We start from the raw sequence: 23,156 nt of genomic DNA on the forward strand, positions 1-23,156 counted from the left end.
TCAGATCTGCCTTTTAATTCTCCCAGGCATTTCTAGTGCAGGTTCTCCAGAAGCCACACTTGGGAAAACTGCTCCAAAAGAAAAGTTCTAGGCTTTGATAAGCAGGAAGGTACTGCTGTACTGCTCAATGCCAGCTGGTGAAACCTGCTGCCTGGCAACTCTCACTCCTAAGGCATATTCCCCAGATTAAAAAAGAGAGACACTTTTCAACACCTGTATTGCAAACATGAGCCTAGTGAGTCAGCTGGATGATGAGGTTAATTGTCCAACAAAAACGGTTTTCCATTAACTGAAGTCACAACAGCTCCTCCAAAAGGTTAATTAAAAGACAAGGAACACATATATAAAGTTGAAGTTTTATTTAAAACATAAAAGAATTGGTTCCTGAAAATGCTGGTGAATTAAGTAAAAGGATAGATACAGTGCTTTCTTCCTACGAGTTAGCCTATCCAAATACAGGATAATATACAGCACTTCAAGCTGGTAGAATTTCACAGTAGTGTAGTGTTACAAGATTATCTGTCTAGATTATGAAGAGATTCTCAGTGTGTGATGCTTAGTTCTGGGTTAACACCTTTATTGAGCATGAACAAGGGCTCCTGCTCCTTGGCCATAGCCAAATCCCTTGGGGCCAAAGTTTTTGGCATAGCATCCTACAAAAAGAAAGCGGAAGAGTTAGTGCAAGTTCGTTGGGCTTTGCTAGCATCACTTAAGACAAACTTCCATAAATTAAAAAAAAAAAAAAAAAAAAAAAACAAGTTGCTGGCTATGCCAAAATCAATTTATTTCAGATAAAAAAATGTGCCTTGTAGTAATTATCTTCAAGCTGTGAAGTCCAACATTCCGGTTCCTTAGAGTTCAGCTCACGGTCATGCTGACTTACAAGTACGGCAGTCAGATCAGCTAAGTTATCTGTTACCCTCATATACTTGTACTCTTTGAATAGGAACTTAATATTGTGGTTCTCTTGACATCCGAAAGCATCTCTGGATGTTTTATTTTCAATTAGCCAGTGACACTGCCTGTTTTTTGTGTTTTCAGGTACTTTGGCTTTTTTTGTACTGGTGATACTTCATTAAATAATAGCCAGTATGGAATACTTATAGGATAACAGTAGGACATTAATTTTACCTTTGCAATAGATTTCACCTTCTTTCTCGGTCAGAGTTGTTGATTCCAGACTCTTCCCACATTTGGCACATCGGAAACAGTTTTTGTGCCAGGGCTAGAAGGGATAGATGTGTTAGCATGTTTGAGAGGCCTGGTTCCTGCAATATAATTCAGATGTGGCAAGTAGCAGCTCAGGAAGATAAACCCAACACAAGCTCCTGGCTGCTGTGGCTCAGCTCAGCTCAGCTGGAAGGCTACACTGGTCCTCCTCTGCATCTGCATTCTTGGCCACCCACAAGAGAGCTGGGCTGGGAGCTGTCCTATGGAAGGTCGTTTCCCTAAGGGCAATCTCAGGTCTTGCCACAAACCTAGTGTCCTCTTTTAAAATCTGCCTTTTGGTTGAGAACTGGGCAGCTCAATGAAGCTAAGTGGTAACTTCTAAATCCACACGCCTAATTAGCATCTGATGTCCTGACCCTGATTACATGGATTAACCAGCAGATCCCAAGTTGTCTGACAGTCTGGCCCTTTTCATTTATGACCTCTGGGAGCATTCCCTATGAAAACAAGTTTTAAACAGAAGTAATAGGTCAAAAAATCGATTCTGATGGAAATTTGGTTTAGAAAAAGTTTTAATTCAAAGCAGAAGACACAGCACTTAACTGAGATATGAAGAGGTCTAGGGCACCAAGGGAGCAGAGAGGATTCATTCACTGTTATTAATTCAAAATGGCACTTTACCTTTCCAGCTCCAATTATCTTCTCGGCAGCATATACAGAATCCCCACATCTGGAACACTTCTCAGCACCTCCGTATTTCTGAGCAAATTTTGAAGTGTTTGGATTTGTTGTAGGCCTGTGAGGTTGAACACTTGTAGAAAGGGGGAAAAATGAGGCAAGATTTCCCAAAAGGCCCTTATAAGTCCACAATGCAGGAACAATGGAACTCTGGGACTTAACTGCTACCCTGTCTCAAGGCTGGAGCCTTTGCAGCCAATATAGGGAAAGAATAGAGAAATTAATCTCAGGTGCTGGCTGGAGTCACTTAACCTGTTATGGACTCATTACTACAAAAAAGACAGCCAAACTCCCATACTCAAATATCTTATTCCCAAGTCCATCATACCTTGTGCTAGCAATTATTTTTATCCCAGATTCACAGCATCAAAATCACTGGAACCATACTAGCTTTGTACTTCATAGGAGATTAAAAAATCAATGTTAAATAATTCTTCAGTTAAGTTTTGCAAACTAGCTGGGTTCCTATAAGCAGCTCGAGAAGCTGAGGCAGGAGGATCACAAGTTCAAAGGAGCCTCAGCAATTTAGTGAGGCCCTAAGCAACTCAGACCCTGTCTCTAAATAAAATATTTAAAAAGGGCTAGAGATATGCCTCAGTGGTTGAGTGGCCCTGGGTTCGATCCCCAATACCAAAAAGTTTTTTTCTACAAAACTGATCAACTGACTTAAGTAGTCACTAAGAAAGTTAAACGTGTTTTACAGATTAGTTTCCCAGTATATATGAGCAGGGTAAAGTGTGAATAAACTACTTTCTTCATAGGAAAATATTTTTAAAAATTTGGTTATTACTGTTTAGCTTTATTTTTTTTCTCTAGACAGAATGGTATTTTGTCACTATTTTCAGGTCACAAGGGCAGACCATATTTCAGCAGAAATAGTTTTCTACTGAATAAGTAGTTATACTTAACATGTGCAGAAGAGCTCCTGGGCTTTGAGGCCCTCCTTGTAGAACCTTATAAGTCAAGTAGGTAAAATAGATGATACCACTGTGTAAGCAGCAGCTTAAGTGTCAATATTTTCTACTTGGCAAAAAAAATGTTTTCCAGGTTATAGCTTATTAAGTTACATACATAAAAAGTCAAAATCTTAATTTAGAATATTTCCCTTTCATAAAATAATTTATTCAAATACTTCCCATGCATCTTTCAATATCTTCATCTTCCCCACCCATTTTTTGGAGTCATTAATACACTTCTATCCAAGTTGTTTAATATACAGCATCCTTTGTGGGTGGCCAATGGAAATATTCTAAGCAACAAATTTGAAGTATTAATTCACAGTATTAGTTTCTCCAGTTGATCCTAGTGTAGGTGTATTTTCAAAAAATCTCCATAATCTACTTTTTAAAGTGTTCTTTAAAACTTGTTAACAATGATATCCAACACTTGTAGTTATGAGTTTCAAGAAAAATTTCAAATCTGTCAATCTTGTCAGTAAGAACTTCACACATTATCTTCCCTCTGCCTTTTAAGAACTTCGTAGTGTATGGATAATTGTTAACTTGTATTACAGATGAAGAACTGGGGGCTCAGATGTTAAATAACTTGGTGAAGGGCTACAGAATTAGTAAATTGTGAGCTTGAACTGAAAATGCAAGTTGGCCTCAATGGAAGTGTTCTTCCCATTTGATGCTGCCCCTAGAGATCAACCCTGTGAAGATGTTTAATCTCCACAAGTATTACAATCATCACATGCCACAAGGTTTCAGAGTCATTGAGAAAGATTTCTTGGGAAATGAAGTCCTTACACTTGGTCCTGAAGGATGACTAGGATGACATGAAGGAATAGACAAGGTTACAGATGGAGACTTCTGTTAGGTACAAAACTAACAATATTTTGAAATTGAAGAATAGTTACTAGTTTACATTAGAAAATCCGACTCACATTTTGTTTACTTAATTTAAGCTAAAAATCTGGAAACTCCCAGAGTCCTGACCACTAAGCAACGTTAACTGTTTTAACTCCCTTCTGAAGATAACAAACGTCCTTTTATCTCACCTCTCTGGTTTGATGCCCAGCCTCTCACCACGGTCCATGTTGAGCGTGCCAGCACCCTGGCCATAACCATAGCCTTTTGGTCCATACTTTTTTCCATAGCAGGATTTGCAGTAGATCTCCTCATCATGAATTGCCACTGTCGTGCTGTCTAAATTTTTCCTGCAAACCACTGGGGGAGAAAAAGTTACGATTTTAAACACGCTCTAACAAATACCCTTTTTCTTAGAACCATGAGGTCCACAAATGGTAATGGCAGAGGTTCTCTCATTCATAGCTTATCCTGTGGTTTCCCAAAAGCCACAAGACAGCAGCTAGATTGGTCAGCTACAGGTGAAGATTATTGGCCTTCCTCCATGATATGCTTCAGAAAGTACTGGAATTTTAACATCCAGAAGCTTCAAACTTTTCCAAATGATCTGGCAGGAGGGAAACAAGTTTCAGAGATGGCTCCAATCACATGCACAAAAGGAATAAAACTAAAAATGCCTACAATCTTAAACCTTTGCTCCCAACCTTCAAGACTTAACCCTTCCCAGTCTTTTCATACCAAGTATTGGCACATCACAATCTGACAAGAGTAGTGAGTGCCTTATAGGGGCTGCCTTTGTTTTTTATTCCTCTAAAAACACCCTCAGGGATGAAGTTTTAAATCCAGAATTCTAATTGTGTTGCCTGGTCTAGAACAGGACAAAGTACCCTCCTCTCATCCTCCCTGCCAGCTTCTCCAGCAGTGATGCCTATGTCTGGAAACCAGCAAGTGGTTTAAAGCCTCCATTTGTTTTCCCTTCTGTCTCAAAGGAGAATACATTCTTTTTTGATGGATCTCTTGCCACGAGACATTTCCACATATCCCACTTCATAAAACTGCCACGTCATCATGTTTTATTTAGACATTATTTCACTTTCTAAAACTTCAATTAAGCTTGAGAAAAGGTAAATTGTGAGGGAACTCATTGATAGCACAATCAGGCAGCTGGAAATCAAACAGTGGAGTAGAAAAGGGGAAGGAGGACGAAGGGAAGGACAGCTTAGATGACTTAGCTGGCTAGTTTAAAGTTAAATTGTTAAGTTTCTATTATCTTACACTGAAGACTTTCCAGCAGAATAAAATGACATCTACTCTGGAAACAAACTACCAAGAACTTGTTTACTCAGTGCTGACTTTATTACAGTGTAGACATTATGGCTTAACCTTACATGAAACCGTGAACAACTTCTAAAGTACTTGCATTTCTCTTTGTTTCTGTCTTTCTTGCTTACAGTTTTGTTGAAAAATTGATAACTTAAAAGAAACAAAGTAACTTCTAAAAAAATGGTAGCTATTACATAGGTATACACAGCACACACTGATATATAGATTTTCCTATTTTTATAACTGCAACTGTCTAGTGTTTCTCATCATCTACAAAGCAGTCTCACTATAAAGAAGTCTGGATACCTTGATTGCTGCTTTCTATGAGAATAGGACAATTCAAATGTCAAATGTGTTTTTCCTGAAATTATTTCTTAATATAAGCAAATTTATTTTCAATAAATGGTTTCTTACAGTAAATTTCAGTACATAATACTATACATAAAGGCAAATATCTACATGTACATGTGGGTTCCTTAGATGTGATAAACCCTTCATTAAAGAAAATTTTAGCCTGGCGTGGTGGCACGTGCCTGTAATCCCAGCGGCTAGGGAGGCTAAAGCAGGAGGATTGTGAGTCCAAGCCAGCCTCAGCAAAAGTGAAATGCTAAGCAACCCAGTGAGACCCTGTCTCTAAATAAAATATAAAATAGGGCTAGGGATGTGGCTCGGTGGTCAAGTGCCCTGGTACCCGACCCTCAAAAAAGAAAACAATTATTTGACTCAGATGATTAATGAGAAGCTTTCTTAAGCTGATATTCTACTATTTTAAAAACCAGAGCGGACTTGTGTGGGGGGGGTTCTCTTTAGCTCTGTTTCTCTCATTATCAAGTATTTGCTATCTTTAGATATACAGGTATGTGCTGTTTTATGTGCTACTTTCTGCTTGCACCAGACATCTATGAACAACAGCAATTCCCAATTTGGGATTTCTACTTCCTTCCCCCAATAAATTTGGAATATCAATAACCAGAAGTAACTCAATGTTCATTATGAGAGAAGAAAGAATTTTAATTTCCACAGAAATGAAGCTTGTAGGCACTTGAATTTCAATTATCAGTGTGGTAAGAAATTAACAAGGTTTCAAAAAGGACCCTAACCAGAAAAAAACTGGATAAATTAAGAGCAACTCATTCATTCAAAACTGGAGCCAAGCCCTTACAGTAATGTGCCACAAACTCTGCTAGGTGTCAGAATTCATAAGCAACACGGAGCTCTCAGTGAAGCAGGGGAGACAGAGGCGGTATGGTCAAGACAGAGGCCAAGTGTCTTGAGTCATCCTTCCTGACCTTGCTGCTAAGCTTGGCACAATGTCTATGACAACAGACAGGTAAAACCCAGCAGTGCTTCTAAAATCATCTTCATTAGCAAATCCAACTTTCTTCTTAAGAAGGTAAACAGAAGCTTGTTGCATGTAAACTTTGTCAAAGGTAAGGCGGGGGGGGGGGGGGGTGTGTGTGGAGATACTTACTGCACAGAAAGCAGCAGCGGTGGAAGCTCCTCCCATCACACTGCACCTCTTCAGCATGGTACACAGTCCTCCCGCAGGCCCCACACTTGTTTCCACCTCCCCAGACAGGCATTCTGTAGGAACAAAGGATTCATCAGAATATCCCTGTGCTTGTCTTACAAGCTCCCTAGAGGGCTGTTTAAACCCAGGAGACAGCTGCAGATCTTGTTTCTTTATGAACCACTCAAACCACATCTTTCAAAGGCCTGCGTTCCTCCAAAATAACCTCATCTCTTCTCCCAAATTGCAGCTTTCATTAGGAAACTCTGGCTTGTCATGCACAGTTTTTTTCTACAAGACAAAGGACCTGTATTCAATAGAACAGTACAGGTCACCAGGCACAAAACAAAGTATGCACCAGAATCCACAGGAGTTAAGAAAGAAGCTGGGGAGTGGAAAGGCAAACATCGCCCTGTGTGAACACCCCCAATCTTTAATGAGCTTTAAAAAAAAGCCCAAAAAACAAAAACCCAGTTGAAGAGCTTACACTTGGGTGGAGGTTTTCACTACATGTTTAGTTCACTGTAACTGCACTGAATTCTTAACAGTCAACATATATAAGCCATAAACAATCTTTAGGGAGGAATAAATGTGCTGCTTTGCAAGAAAAACTTGTATTTGTCTTCTAAAGTTAGGCACAGTTGTAGCACAAATAGCTGCGTCTGTGACCAGAACAACTGCGTGCATGCAGCCCTGCTGCAACCACAACAAACACCCACCCAGATGGCTGTGATTTAAGTTTCTTTGCTCCACTACACCCAACATCCACTAGTTCAGCCAACAGTTGGTTTTCCGTGACAGGTCTGTCAGGCTATACAGATAAGCTACCAAGTTCTCTTCCCAGAAACATGAACTGTTTGTAAAAGTGTGTCAGAATAACCTCGGAACAATGTGGCCTAATGTGATGTGGAGCTGGAAGGTTAAATTCTAGGTTATCTTATTAGGCTATGGAGTTAAAATCCTCTCAGCTTCCTCTCAAACTGGTCTATCGGGACAGAGTTTTAAATGCCTGGTTCTGAATGGCCAGCATCCTCAACCGCCTTAGCCAGAAACAAAGTCATTCTGCTAGAAGACATGTTATATCTGCCAGGTCCTGAGTGGTATCTAAAAACACAGTAATAATTCTTTTGCCCCCACCCCACCGTCCTCTTTAGACTTCCCTTCTGTGAATGACACCCAGCCCGTGCCTGTTCTGTCTCTTTTAGGTAGCAGTTTGCCTCTGTAGGAAATGGCTAGGTTAAAAAAGTTGAGACTTTCTTACTAATGCAAACCTGGTAGAAAATACGGGGGAAAGAGTGCTGCTAAGCAGGAAGGACTAAAGAACCTTCAAAAATCCTTAACATAAAAAGGGGGTGGTGAACTCCCATCCTCCCCCCATTAAAGTGGTCCAAAACCCAGCAATTTCCTGAATATTAGATGAGGACTTTCTCAATTTATAGAATGAATTGATGTGGTATACATTTTGCCCCTCTTCTCGAAATATTTCCCCCAGATTATCTTTCAAGGAGGCAATTACTCTCTTAGTTCTTGTGGTTTGAAATACTTATTAAAATATGGTCTCCTGGTGATGATCCACTATGCTTATTACCAATTTGAGCCAAAATTCAGATAAGCACTTTGAAACTTGCTATGGTTTGAATATGGACTGTCCCCACCCAAACTCATGTGGAACTTAATTCCTCAGTGTAGCAATGTGTGGAGGTGAGGGCTGGCACAAGGTATTTGGCTCATGAGCCTCAACCTCATGAAGAGATTCATATAGTTGCTTCAAGAGTGGGTTATTACACTAGAGGATTGTTATAAAGCATCCAATCTTCTTCTCTCATCCTCTCTGGATGCAACTGCTTGCCTTCCACTTTTCCACCATATATGGAATAGCACATGGCCCTTACCAGAAGCCAGGCAATGCTGGTGCCCAATCTTGGAATTCCCAGCCTCCTGAACTATAAGCCAAAATAAACCTCTTTTCTTTATCTATTAATCCAGTCTCAGGTGTTGTTACTGCAAAAGAAAATGGACTAAGACAAAAATTTTCATGTATTATGCCACAATGACCAAGAGTAGGACAGATGGACTCATCTGTGTACAGTTAGTTTGTACTTGGAAATCTGAAAAACATATGTTCTTTTTTGGAAAAACCTATTCCTGGTGTTATGAGAAACAGACACCAAGGCAGAAGGGGCCAAAAGACCAAAGAAAGAGGCATACAGGTCCAGGATTGTACAAAGTGCAATCTGTAGGGGACGTAGGGACACAAACCTGTCTTGGGCAGCAGAAAGGAGATCCCCATACCTCAAGGGAGGTAAATATGCTACACTAGACAAAGGTGGACTATGGCCAACTGGAACATACCTGGCCTTTCTCAAAAATGATTAACATGTCCAATGTCTGTTAAGAAACATTCTGGGCATCAACAGCTGGTTCAGCTAACTATCTTAATGACTTGGTCCTATAGGGTTTTGGGGGTATGCCAGGGCTATCTGGCAGGCAAAAGGAAGGTTATCTCCAGCATAGCTATAGCCATGTCAAGATGGATTCCTACATAGTCCTTTACCACAAACAGTTTGAAAAACACTGGTTTAGATAATATTGACTCTAACCTGGTCTCAGCCTCAAGAATACTTGAGACTGGGTAATTAATAAAGAACAGATATTTATTTCACAGTTTTAGAGGCAGGGAACTCCAATATCAAGCATCTGGCAAGGTTTTGTATCTGGGCAGGCCCCTGTCTCCATTTTCAAAATGGCACCTCTAGAGGAGAAAAACTTTGTTCTCACGTGACAGAGGCACAGAGAACAAACCATTCCCCCACAAGCCCTTATTTTAGTGGTAGTAATATTTTCTTTCCTAAATTCCTTTTATTAGGCCCTACCTCCAAATCCTGTTATTACAGATTAAGTTTCAATGAGTTCTGGAAGGCACAAAAACACTCAAACCATAGCAACCCCCAACTCCAGGGCTGGGTATGTGACTTAGTCATTGCCAGTCAGATCAGTGCACTCCCCCTTCTTGCTACAGTTACTGGTTTAGGAATGAGTACGTAACCCAATCCAATTTACTGAAAGTTAAACCCTGGGCTTTGATTTAGAGCTTTGTGAATAAGGAGTAGAGGTACTAGCAGCAGGCTAGCCATTGTAGAAGTACCAAAGAATGAAGCTAGCATAGAGGAAAACGGAGGGCCCTAAGAACCCTTCAGTCCCTAATTCAGCAGTGCCTCATCTTACCCTGCACTTCTTCCTCAGTTATGTGAGCCAGTAAATTCCCTATTAAGCCCTTTGGAATTAGAACTCCTCCTCCAAGAAACAAACAACATTCATACATAACCCCTCCCCCATTAGATATAACTAATTACCACTGAACTATCAAAATCAGTTTGTAAAAAGCCTACTTTTCTTATCCAAATAGGAAAAAAGTAGTTCCAAGGATCCACAATGTTACCGGCCTTACTCTGAAGGCATTCACATAGGATCAAAATCTTGCCACAACAGGGCATACTTGCAAGCTTTCCTTTGTGTATTTGCATAAATCTTTTATTCCTTTCCTGGAGATAGGTACTCTATTATTTAAACCCAGAATGAAACTTGAGCCTGATTGTAAAACCTAAGACACAAAGCCTTGTTCCCAGCAGCCTGTGCTGGCTTCAGTTTGGAGTGCAATCAGTGACACTGACTTTGCACCTTGATTCCAAAGTTGTCTTGTTTTGTAATACTCATGGATGCGACAGACATCTGTTGGAGGTTTCCTCATGAATCCTAAGGAAACAAAAGATAGAATCTAGGCTATACATGATGACGCTACCATTATTTGAATTGGATCCCAGCATTAGCTGGCTCTTAAAATACTTTGTTATTATTGAGGCATTTGTGCTATCAAGGCATTTCTTTTATTAGAAGGTGAAGTGTTTAATATCTGGTACCTTTTATTTTCACACACATTCACTTGGCAGCAATCACCAACAAGGAGTCAGATTTCTATTAGGATCAAGGTTAAACTAAGTTGTCTTTGAATATTTGAAATAAAAATTTAAAAACCCAACTAATCACTTTATGTTCTTCTCTTGCTAGTGAAGAGCAGCCTGAATTTTTAAAAAAGGAGAAAATAGCATTCCTTTTTTAACATAACTGAATTACTGTAAATTTCCTTGTTGTAAGTCATCTTTAATTTCTACTGTACATGCCACACTAGCTAAATGTGGAAGTGTCAGGTTTCAGGAAATGCCTACTGAAGTTTCACAGCATTCAATGTACCATGGTAGAAGCTTCTGCCCATTGAGGTGAGGACCACATCTCTGTATTTCCCACACCACCTACCAGATATTTGGCATATATCAAAACACAGTTCCATCCAGTTTAAGTGCTTTCCAACAGAGTTTTTAAATAACCTTTTCTGGCACACAGACAAATAATGTAATAGAGCATCCTCAGAAAGCCTCAGCTGAATTTGTTTTCTTTTCTAAGATGGATAGTGGGTAGTTATCATTGAGTCTTCTTCTAAATTAAAATTCTTGTTTTATGTATCTGAAATATTTCATAATGGAAAGAAGGAAGAAGAGTAGGTAGGCTGACTGGTTTAGATAGACTTGGGTTACAACTCAATGACTATAATATGGTGCAAGCTTGAGCTTAGTTTTCTTATCTTATATATAGGGAAACAGAATATTGTGAAGATAAAATCAGTACTCCAGTAGGAAAACCCACTGAACAACCTCTAAGAATACAGCTGGCAAAGCCACAAACAGGGTAGCGAAAAATCTGCAGATCAGTCACTCATAAACCCTTTTGTCTGGGACATTAAAACACACCAAAGAATAACAATAGCTCCACCTACAGAAGTGACTAAGAAATGAAGTTCAAATTTACACTTTTAGGCTGAACCCCTATGGATGTTTCCTGAATTTGGCAGGAGGATGTGTGATGAGCTTCCAATTCTGTCACTCTTGGCATTGCTGTACATATTGAAAATATGCAAGGCTTCATTTTTCTTGTAAGCCTTTGGCGGCAGTATTCCACAACAGCTGTCATTAATCACAGCAAACTAGGTCTGCACTGAGCTATGTGAACTGCATGCTTTCCCCAATCCTATGCATTAATTTACAGAATGGCAAGAGCAGAAATAAAATCCCACTTTACATATACCTCAGAAAATAGGTCAAACACAGGTTTATTCTGTTGCTTAGTCTTCTTTGTTGGGTTTTTCAGTGTCTGACAGAGTTCCAGCACTAGGATTTATCCACTGCATTAGATTAAAAGGCTTGGCGTACAAGTGAACACCTATATGCAATCGCTCCTTCCTGCCTCTCCCCAGTCTAGGGCACCACCCAAAATTCACAAGACTTACACTTCAGGGAAATTACTATTGTCTAAATCTGATTCACCCTGTGGTAAAGTTAACTATTTTCTAGGTAACCAACTGAATGCCACAAAATGACCACACAGGTCATTCTTACACCACAGGTGCTGGGTTTACTTTAATCTGAGTGACCTACCTGGCATCCATGCATTCCAAGTCTATGTGTGGTCACTTAAATTTGTTACTTGAACTGATACTGAAGGTCTGGAGTGAGTCTGTCCATAAACCCAGATTTTAAATGCTTCCAGAAGTTCTGACACTTTATTACTACATAGGTTTTGTTATTACACTAGAACCAGGCTATGGTTTAATTTCTCAAAAGTGAAAATTTTCACAAATCAGTTTCATCTTGAGCCAAGGGAGAGTGTCATTTGTTAAAGAATGTAAATTAGTAGCACTGTCAGTAATTACAATAATTTTTTAAAAGGCCAGTATTTGAGAGCTGCAGTTAATTAGAAATTAAGCTTTAGATGCTGGTCCTCAAATGTTTTTCTTTTGCTACCCAAACTCCCCACTTAGTCTACTTCCCTTAGCTAGTGAACATGCTGAGCCAAGATTGCCTCTCCATGTTTTGATGATCCTCCTACTGAAGCCAAATCCTTAACCTGGCTTTTAAGACAGTTCTGCCTTAAAGGCAAATTAAGAGCATGGGTTCTGCAGCCGACCTAGTGTCATTTCCCTTTAAAATACAGATAATAGTACCTTCTTTATAGTTACGAGAATTTGGTAAGGAAGGCACTCAATAAATAATAAGTCTATCACCAATATTTCATAATGTTCAACGTTTGTTACCAATACTCACTTCCCCTCCTCACCTCACAGTATATCTGGTCTCTCATTGCCTCAACCCCTTCCCATTAAAGCAATTGCCTTCCTTCCCTCCCTCATCCAGCTAACTCCTGACTTCATTTCTATATCTCAAGTAACTGTTCTAGTTTAGGGGCAGCTTATAAACACTGCACAGTGCTTTATGGTTTGTAAAACTCTCATATAAATGTAATTCAGCATTTTAAAAAGCCATACACTGGGGCTGGGGATGTTCCTCAGTGGTACAGTGCTTGCCTAGTATTTGCAAAGCCCTCAGTTTGATCCTCAATATCACAAAAAAAGGGAAAATAAAAAAGGGTTATAAGCCATATACTGAGAGCTGAGGATAAAACAGTTATAAGGAAGGATGTCTGTTTCTCAGGATATTTACAGTGGTGGGGAAAACATGTAAATAAATAATGCCAATACAACATAATCAATGATACAGAAGCACATAGAAAAGGACTTTAGAAGTCTGCATGGCTTTAATTTTATAGGAATGGCAAAACAGTTTCATCTTGTAGATCCTTGACAGTGGATTCCTGGGAATATGTTGAAGAAGACTGTGAAGTTCAGTCATTGATCTGCATTAAAAATTATTGTAATTAGTAATGTCTGCAATGGAAACCACAGCACACATGCCTGGCTATATGCCTGACTTAGATACTCTGGTGGAACTCAAGAATTAGGCAGACTTAAGTACGAAAGTCAGTTATCACTCTGTGATCCTGGCCAAGTTCTTTAAACTCTGAGCCTCAACTTTTTCAGCTGTAATGTGGAAATGAATGGGAACTACCTCAGAGGTAGTTGTAAGAATTTAATGAGATAACATCTGCAAAGTACTTGGAAAAATGCCAGTATGCCACACACTGGCTTCCTTTTTCCTTTAGGAGCCCTTTTTGGTCTGAATATGGCTATCAAGTTCAGTCGTTAGGTGACTTGCTGAGGTCACTGATCTCCAAAGTAACTTCCAAAGCGGCAAATCAGGCTCATATTTTGTCTCCAGAATCACAAGCTGTCCCACAAACTCTCATTATCTGATTTTCTGCAAAGAACAATAAGGACTGAGGCAATGTGAATCACTGCAAATTATCAGTCCTTGATTTACCAAATAACAAAGAGGAATGTGCACCTCTCCATTCAGTCTTCATCTACCCAGCTAAGCCATCAGTAGCTTCTATGCCAATCTCACACCTAAACTGCTTCTTTCTACCAAAACCTCTCTGCTAACCTCACCAAGAGGGAAATCACAGTCATCAGGCCTCTTCGTGGTATGTGTGTGTGTGTGTGTGTGTGTGTGTGTGTGTGTGTGAGAGAGAGAGAGAGAGAGAGAGAGAGAGAGAGAGAGAGAGAGAGAGAGAGAGACTTTCAGACAAGGCCAGGAAAACTTGGCTCAGCACACAGCAATGAATCTGTGTGAATTCAAAGAGATATACATGGATAGGTTTGCATGTTCTCCTCAGGAGATGCATGAACACGTGTTCTGACATAGCTTTATGAAGTATCTAGTAAATTCTAGTAAATTCTATCTAGTAAATTCTTCTTGTTTACCTCAGCCTTACCATTCTAACTAATTCTATATGCTGTTACCACTTATGTCTTCAACTTGGAGTACAGCAAAATTCTTGACACAGATTTGGATCACTACAGTATGCCAAATCACATACTGTAATTAAAATGCAACTATGCTACAACTTGGTAATCATGACCCCCAACACATGCCATAGCAAATCCACAATCTGTGAAAACTACAAGATATTTAAGTATCCCAACAATTTATCATTTACATGATATTCACATGGAGTGAGACCTAGATTTAAATGCTAAGACCCCTGTTTATTTGCCAAATAAGTACAAGTTGGTTATGTGATCTGCTAGTTTTCTTATTTTAAGAATAGAAATAGGGCTGGGGAGATAGTTCCGTCAGAAGAGTGCTTTCCATGCAAGCACAAGGCCCTGGGTTCGATCCCCAGCACCGCGCAAAAAAAAAAAAAAAAGAATGGAAATAATGCTTATGTATATCATAAGGCATAAGGCAGTTCTGTATATATGCAGAACACTTAGAATAGCATCTGCCACATGACAGGTTAATAATAATTACATGCACTTTGTAAAGTTTGCTATATCCTTTAATTATTTTAATAGCATACTTATTAATTTAATCATCATGACAACTGACATAAGCATTAATTACCATTATTCCTATTTTATGTATAGGGAACCTGAGACAGAGATATTAAGTGATTCATAACTATAAATCCAAAACAAAATTACTAATTCAACTTAAAACTGAATACCAATAAAACTCAAATTCCAAATTACTATTGTTCTGTTAAAACTAAGCCACTGCTAGGAACACAAATACAGTAGTACTGTCTTCTTGCTATGGCACAAGTTCTTTTCGAACTGGGTATTTCCTGTACTCCTATGTATTGGATAAGATTTCAATTTTCCATTATTCTTCTTTATGAAGCCACCATGAAAGCTTCTTTACTAGAGTTGAACTTTGAAGTTCTTTGGCCCTAAAGTATCACATGATGTCTGTCCTTTCCTCCTTAGTCAAAGACAATTAGCACTATTATCACAATGAGATCATAAACAAAAATGCAAGGAATTTGATATCCTTTGCAAATGATTAATAATATAGATCTATTGGTTGGTTCTTCTTCTGTGACTTACAACAATAAAATTTTTATAAATTGAAGCTGGCTTCTCTAGAATTCAAACTGAGAAACACTCCCGTAAATCAGTACTCTTAATTCAGAGTCCACAGATTCCTTTAAAGTCTGGGCTGGCATCAGTAAATTTAGTACCATGTACTTTAAGAACCTAAAAGCATTTTGAAAAGGGATCCAGAGGCTTCACAGGGCTATTAAGAGGTCTGTGACACAAAAACAATTAGAAATCCCCACCTAGGTAACTGAGGCCCCAAGGGAGTTTGGAGATCCCAGTCGCAACAAAACCCAAGAGACAGCCTGTGAAATAATCAGCCCAGGAAATAATGCAGTGCTTTAAGGAAAACCTGTGAATATTCACAAAGGGAAGAGAACTGGCCTCTAGGCAAGGCCTAGGAGACACTGAATCAAGTCTGAGTCAACTTTCTCCCAGAAGACACTTTCACTGATAGCCATTTCCCACATATATTTGGAAAAGTGCAGAATGTTGTCTAATCACAAGAAATTTCTCCCAGGCTGGGCTGCACTTTGTTCACACATCTATACTCCTTACAACAACCCTTTAAGGTATGTGCTATTTATACCCATCTAGCAGGACAAGTAATTGAGACAAGAGAATAAAGTTAACTTTCTTGAGGGCACCAAACTAATGCGTGCTCCTGCTGCTGGAATGTGAATTCTGGCCAGAATGGTTCATTTTGGTCTTTCTGGCCTTGCCACGCCTCTTCTCCCTTAGAGGGCTCCCTCTCCCCATTTCATTTGATGCATGTCATTTATTACACAGAAGAAAAAACTAGAGACCCTGATCTCCATAGCTGTTTAGTAACAGGGCTGCATCTAGACCAAGGCTTTGAAAGCTCATTTATTGCTGTTTTTTCTGTACTTACATTCTGTTTTAGGATAAAAGATAATTTCACCAGGACAGGCCTCCAATCAGTACTGCCTTCAGCATAGTACTGATCAAAATTCATTGAATACATGGAAGGAATCCATTAAAAAATTATGATAAAAACTTTATAGAAGATCTAAAATATCTATTGCTTGAGTCAAATTAAATCTCTGCTTCCCACAATTGCACCTTATTCTCCCCTTCCTTCCTTCACTTAACCAGTACAGGTTCTGGTCCAACCAAGGCACAATAGCAAACAGTTTCAAAGACTCATGAAATGTAGCTTCTGCCTCTGCAGTAACAGCACTCTAAACCAAATGCTGAGGATAAAGGACCCTGAGAAATAGTGATAAAAGAATCAGTGACAATCAACTTGAGAATAGTGAAGACCAGGTAGTACTTCATAAAATCGTTAATACTTTGGTATGTAGTTTTGAAGTTATGTGAGATTTCCCCCTTTTAAAAATCCATCACCAACTCTTTCCTGAAAAATTTGGGTCAAAATATAGCCAATTTTATGGTTATCCTATTTGAAGTTTTGGGTTATTATTTTTTTTTTTTAAGGAGAGTTTTAAAACAGGTCCAATTAGGAAGGTCAACAACTAAAGAGACTTTTCATAGCCCAAGTTTAAAACTTGCCACCCAAAAGAGATTTTCTTTATGAAGATAAAATGTGTTCCATGTGTTCCAACTGCAAATAAAAGAGACAAATTCTGAGTAATCATTTAAACCACTATCTTTTAACATACATCCCAGCTCCGAAGTGGGAGGGGGAGCCGCTGGTTTAGAGAGGCTTCCCCTCCCCGCCCCCCAGGGGGTGCCTACGTGGAGCTCCAGAATCCAGCTTGGAACCCAGTATGGGACTTTCAGGACCTGTTGCAGAATTTCACAACCCATTCTGGTATCTCAATTTGTACCTAACTGGTAGAAAGTTCTGGAAAAAATATGAGCGATCGAGAAACATTTCATGTCTGTTCCTTCAACATTTAAGGTTCGGTACGTGATGGGCAGAGACCACCAAACAATGGGGATGCCAAGAGCTCTGTTCGGCAGCAAGGGATGGACTGAGGGCCCGGGGGGCTACAGAAGCCCCCACCTCACTCGACCAGCCCCTGGAAGGTCGGATCGGCGTGCACACACTCTGGACCCAGGGACCCAGAGATCCGACCCCTTTCCCCAAGGTAGACAAAGTTCCCGCTCCAGCCGGGGGCCCGAGGCTGCTAAAAGGTGGATTAACGGCAACGCGAAACTCCCGACCCCGCCTCTCCTCTAGAGGAACCGGTATTGAGAAATTAAAGGTCACGCAGGGCTATTTACCTGCCCCGCGGGCGGGCTGGGATCCAAAGGCAGGGCCTGAGCGGCCGCCGGGAATACAGCAGGTGTGTTGGGGGTCGCGGGGAGAAGCTGGGGCGCCAAGGTAGGAGGACGGGTGGGAGAACAAATGCGGGTCAGGCTGAGGATGTGAGACTGCAGCAAGGATGGCCAGAGGACCCGGGCGGCAGTGGGAACCCCCTCCCCAAGGGTGGGCTGCAGGGCGGAGACGCCCCCACCGCCCCTACTCACTCGAGTCGGAGGCGGGCGCACGCACCGCGGGCGGAGCCAGCGAGACCGGGCCGGAGGGAGCGCGCAGCGAGCCAGGAGCGGCGGCTGGCGCGCGCCGAACGCCTTTTAAAGCTCCCCCGGAGGGCGTGGCCTATGTCCGCCCCGCCCCGCCGCGCCCGGCGGATTCCCGGACCCGCTCCCCCGGGCTGGGGCGTCTGGCGCGAGGGTTGCTCGCGGCTGACTCCGGGCTGAGAACCAAGAGACAAAAGGCAGGAGTCCCGCCTCTTCCTGCCGCTTCCCGCCCGCCAGGCATCTTCCCACGTCCCGGGACCTCTCCCGCCGACCTTCCCCCCGCCTCCACGGGACCCGGCGGTTTCCAGAAGCCATTAAGACTTGGGGACTTCCTTACTCACTGGGGAGGCCTGGCGACCGGACGGCCCTGTGGGGAAGTCGCCCCGCCACCTTGCGACGGACCCACCGGGACACCCGTTCCCCTTCCTCGGGAGGGAGCAGTCCAAGGTCGGGCAGGCTCCAGCAGTGGCACACCGGCCAAACGGGGGTTTCCACCACCCTCTCCCCCTCGCCGTACCTTCCTTATAAATAAACTCTTCGTGCTTTACGTCCTTGGTGGACGCTCTCTGGGCCGATTTCCAGCTTCTGGGAATCCACAACTTCCCTGTTGTTAAAGAGCAAAACTCCTCACCTAGACTAAATAAATGACGTCACGAAAACGCTTCATTCCCGATGTGTTTTCGCTTTCCCACCACGCGTTGCTGCGCGGGAAGAAACCTACACCCAGGTAGAAACCTCAGCACCAAAGGACCCAGGGTTTTCAGTTGGTGCCAGTTGCTCATTCGGATGAGAACCAAAGGAACCTAAAACATGAGCTTCAGAATGATTCATTGTTTTAGATAAAAATGAATATAATTATCTTTTTCTAGTTCACACTAGTCCTTTTGGTGACTTACCTCTCTGCCATCAGTAATGATCCTGAGAATTGATATTTGGGGAGTCCCCCCAAACAGCAATGACGGAAAACTACCCCTCATGCCACAAATCAGTGGCCTCCTCTGATTCTGGATAGTCGGTGTGGGGGGGGGGGAGTGGGGTTGTCCTATGTGTTGTAGGATGCCTCTACACAGTACATGCCAGTAGCACCCCTCCCTCACATCATGACAATCAAAAATGTCTCCAGACATTGCCAAATGCCCTCTAGAGGGAAGGGCAGGTCGCATGGTTGAGAACCATGGCTCTGGTACATGTCTGCATGACAAAGTACAGAACTGGCTTATAATATTATTGTTTTATTTTATATTCTGGGGCCAATCCAGGGTAAACTCATAATAGCAGCCTTATTCTCTGTCCACCAAGTACTATACAAAAACACATAGTGGTGATTGACATCTCCTGATATTGTGGCAGGAGTCTGGAAGTATTCCTGCCTGCTGTGAGCTTTTCTAAATATGGGCAATCCTTATTTTAATGATTTCATTGAATATAGATGACTTGACTTCTGTGCCAATCTGTCCCTAAGATTCTACATTTGCTTTAGCTTGGCTGCTTACAGTACTTATTTTTTGTTGCATAGGTCTGTGTAGTGTTTCTACTGACTGAAACTATTTCACTGCAACATTAGTTTTCAGCAAACTATTGTCCTTTCTCTCCTATGTTTGTGTTCTTCTCAGCATCTTTATGTGGAAGGTGCCTCCCCCTGACCTGTTTGCTTTTTGTCAGGCTCAAGTTGTCCCTAGATTCCACAGTCATATCCTATCGTTTGAGAATGGGCTTGTTTCTGACCTAAAAGGTATTTCTGCTGTCTGTATGTTTTCATCTCAGTATCTTTCACAGTGAGTTTGGAACGATAGACAACATAATTAATCTGTATTTGTATTAAATCACAAATGTTTTAAAATATTTTTTTAATTTAAACATCTAAACCTTTGAGTCAGTTATAAACATTAAGAAATTTTAAATTTTTAAAGACTGAGTGGTATTAAGAAAGAGTGTGGCTTTGGAATCAAACATGGTTTCAACATACAGCTTTGCAATTGCTGTCATTTGGGTCTGGAGTGTCCCCCAGAGCCCCGTGTGTTAAAGGGTAGGTCCCTAGCACTTAGTGCGATTGGGAGGTGGTGGAAACTGTAAGAGGTGGGACCTCATGAAAGATCTCAGGTCAGTGCGGGGAGTGCCCTCAATGAGGATTATAAGAACCTGGTCTCCTTTTTCTTTACTTCCCAGTCACTGAGGTGAATGAAGTTCCTCTGCCATATGTTTCCACCATGATGTACTGTGCTGCCTCACCACAGACCAAAGCTGTGGGACCCACCTGTCATAGACCAAAACCTCCAAAACTGTAAGCCAAAATAAATCTTTCCCATTTAAAAGTGGTAATCTCAGATATTCCATTACAATAAGAGAAGCCAACTAAGAGTCACCTACCGCCTCTATGGACTTGGGCTAAGTACTAAACCTCTTTACGCTTGTTTCTTTTTCAGTAAAATGACAATACTACACCTTGTAGGGTTGTTACAGTATCAAAACACATGGTGTATATAAAACGCCAATCATAGCACCTGGCAAGAGGGTAAATACTCAAGAATAATGGTTGTTGTGTTAGGCAAGTCTGTCTCAGTGTCCCTTTCTGCCTCTTGATAAAGAAATAGAAATTGCACTTTGCTAAGCACTCATCTTATGTTGCCTTCTTAAGGCTTTGGTAGTAAGGAGGTATTGAGTGTTTTCCAAAACAATTGAGTCTTTAGTAGAAAGCAATCAGTGTGCCTGGAGAAGGGCTAATAGGAGAAAGTTGCCTTTGTGGAGGACAACCCTTCTTAATTTCACATGGTTTTGTCTATTTGACCCCTTCAACATCATAAAGGCAAAATTGAAGGTTAAATATGTCTTGGCAGGATGTTTCCCTTTCCCACTAAAAATGCACATTATACTTGTAACAACTCCTTCATTCTCTGGAACCTATCAACCAATTTTGAATCAAAGGCCTCTGTTAAGGTCACTGTCCTAAGGCAAGTTTAAGCAAGGATTCTTTTCTTCATGACCTTGTGCTTCAAGCTTAGATTTTTCAAATATTTTTATATTTTTATTTCATGCCCCTTTTTCTTAACAAAACTCTGAATCAGATGAGTGTGAATATAAACACAAGACCTCTTTATTTTATTTTAGGGCAAGGATTCCTTCCTAGAGTCCAACTAGGCTGTGGTAGAGAGGAATTTTTTAGTATATATTAAATAAAGGGGAAGAGAAATCTCACTTTGCTAATCTACAACAGAAAAAGAAACAGCTGTTCTACTTTCTTAGTCAAGACTTAGCAGCAGTGGTGGGAATTAAGAATTGCTCCTATTTGTTCCTGATACTCTGCTGCATTTTCTGACAGAGAAAACAATAAGTTACATGTACGTATGTTTTAAAAGATAAAGTACTTTGTTCTTGATATTTGCCATAGTTTTTTTTCTTTTTTAATCTGCCATAGACTCCTACTTCCTCACACTTGCTTCATTTCCTAATCCTTTTCCCACAGTAGGTACTATTTTCCTCCAGTACAATTATCTTCTATTACAGTGTTATTTATGTTTTCTTTTGTCCAGAGCTTTCTAGCTTTTCTACCTCTGATTATGCTTTTTTATTGTAGTGGAATTTTTCTAGCTCTACCAGTATGAAAAACAACATTAATGTCAACCTCTAGAACATCTCATTCTATCCTTGTCATCTTAACCCCTCAAATGCCCAGTTTCACTTTTCTCCCTCATTTTCAACTGGTGACATCACGTTTTCCTTCATTCACATTCACAACCACCAGGCAAAATTTCCTTAGTCTTTCCACTTTGCCTCCAAGAGTCCATGTTTTCTTCCATATTTATACTTGCTGACCCTGATCTCTGAGAGACTTGTGCTTCTCCCATTCCTTACACACAATATCCACTCTGCCTGAATTTTGTTCCGTTTTTTTGGCTTTTTTTTTTTTTTTTTTTTTTTTTCTTCTTTCTTTCTACCTCCACCCCTTGCAGCAGAATCTTGCTATATTATCCAAGCTGGTCTGGAACTCCTGGGCTGAAGAGATCCTCATGCCTCAGTCTCCCAATTGCTGGGACTACAGGTGCATGCCACCATGTCCTGGCTTACTTTGGCATTCTTTAACCATATTCTCTTGATTTTCAATTTCTGTGTCTACTGCTTCCTTTCCTTTCAGATGACAAAATGCTGTCTATTCCATATTCTAAAAAGCTGACAAAAATGTCCCTGACTCTTGTACTTGGTGTTTGTGCTGACCTCTCTAGCATCCATTCCTCTTTCCCAGAGGTCTGGGTTTCTCTTTGGGGGTCCATCTGGCCTCAGGAAAGTGATTCCACAGTCTTGGTTCAGGGGTGGAACGTTGGAGGTTGGTAAGCATGTGACCTAAGCCCAACCAACCAGAGTGAATCTCAGAGCTCTGCTGACATGCTGAGATGCTCACCTGTTCTGGAAGGTGGTCTAGAGTTGGTTACTGATAAGAAGCAAACCTAAGGATGATTCCCAAAGTGAGGAGGAGAGACAATTGGAGCAAGAATTCTGAACCTGCTGCTCATGAAGTTTTCATACCTGCAAGACCTTCTCATTAAGGGAGCAAATGAACCCCCATTTTTATTTAATCCATTTTGAGATGGACTTTCTGATCCTTAACATTTAGGACTCCCCAGTATTTGTGGTGGTTTAGAACTATTTCCTCAATTTTTCAAATACTTCTCCTTTCAATAGATGGGATTTAATTTATTCCCCTATCCTTGTGACTTTATTCTAGAAAGTAAGATGTTTGGTTTAAGCCAGAAAAGGCTTTGGACTAGAGATGAGGTAGTTCAGTGATAGAGTGCTTGCTTAGCTTACTTGAGGCTCTGGATTCCATCCCCAGTACAGGAAAAAATGTGACTTCCTGATTCTTTCCCCTACCCTCTTTTCCACTTCTCACCCTCCTTTCCATCTCCTTCCTCTCTCTTCTTTCATACATACACCACTTACTGTAGGGGAGGATAGCTGCCCTGTCAGGAGGACTTTTGAGCAGCCTATGGAGGGGTTCAAATGGTGAGAAACAGAAGCCTCTAGCTAACAGGCACAGAGAAGTTGAAGCCTTTTGCCAACAAAAATAAGAGTGAGAGTGAAAGGAGACTTTATGGCCCAGTCAAGCCTTGAAATAATTCTGACCCTGGTTGACACTTGACTGCATTCTGGTAAGAGACCCTGAAACCCTAACTGTGGTCATTAGAGAGTTCCTAATTGCCAAACCAATTGCCATTTTTCAGTTCTTACCCTCTACCTTCTGGTTATTGGACAACATTGAATATTTATATGATTTTATGTA

At 40.9% G+C, this 23,156-nt stretch overlaps 1 protein-coding gene across 2 annotated transcripts; it reads right to left on the reverse strand.

Annotated features, from left to right (window-relative positions):
* Positions 1–344: 344 nt before the first annotated feature.
* Positions 345–17,986, reverse strand: Csrp2 (cysteine and glycine rich protein 2). Of its 2 annotated transcripts, none has more exons than XM_047550939.1 (6): positions 17,834–17,986; positions 6,511–6,623; positions 3,908–4,076; positions 1,852–1,966; positions 1,132–1,225; positions 345–653 (listed from the first exon to the last, which is right to left on the reverse strand). In XM_047550939.1, the coding sequence occupies exons 2-6, from the start codon at positions 6,620–6,622 to the stop codon at positions 577–579; spliced, it is 567 nt and encodes a 188-aa protein (XP_047406895.1). In that variant the 5' UTR covers position 6,623; positions 17,834–17,986; the 3' UTR covers positions 345–576. The 2 variants fall into 2 exon arrangements, with proteins under 2 accessions (XP_047406895.1, XP_047406894.1); XM_047550938.1 differs by having other exon boundaries at positions 1,852–1,981; positions 17,834–17,985.
* Between the last annotated feature and the right edge of the window lie 5,170 nt (positions 17,987–23,156).

The sequence above is a fragment of the Sciurus carolinensis genome, chromosome 4 (genome assembly GCF_902686445.1).
Source record: "Sciurus carolinensis chromosome 4, mSciCar1.2, whole genome shotgun sequence".
Taxonomy (NCBI): domain Eukaryota; kingdom Metazoa; phylum Chordata; class Mammalia; order Rodentia; family Sciuridae; genus Sciurus; species Sciurus carolinensis.

What these genes read in the sequence shown, in the direction of transcription:
- Csrp2 (XM_047550938.1), bottom strand. Translation starts at nt 6,622, where the DNA reads ATGCCTGTCTGGGGAGGTGGAAACAAGTGTGGGGCCTGCGGGAGGACT. An exon ending in CCGCTGCTGCTTTCTGTGCA is followed by an intron (nt 4,077 to 6,510) that starts GTAAGTATCTCC and finishes TTTCTCCCCCAG; the next exon opens with TGGTTTGCAGGAAAAATTTA. An exon ending in AGGTGAAATCTATTGCAAAG is followed by an intron (nt 654 to 1,131) that starts GTAAAATTAATG and finishes TTCTTTTTGTAG; the next exon opens with GATGCTATGCCAAAAACTTT.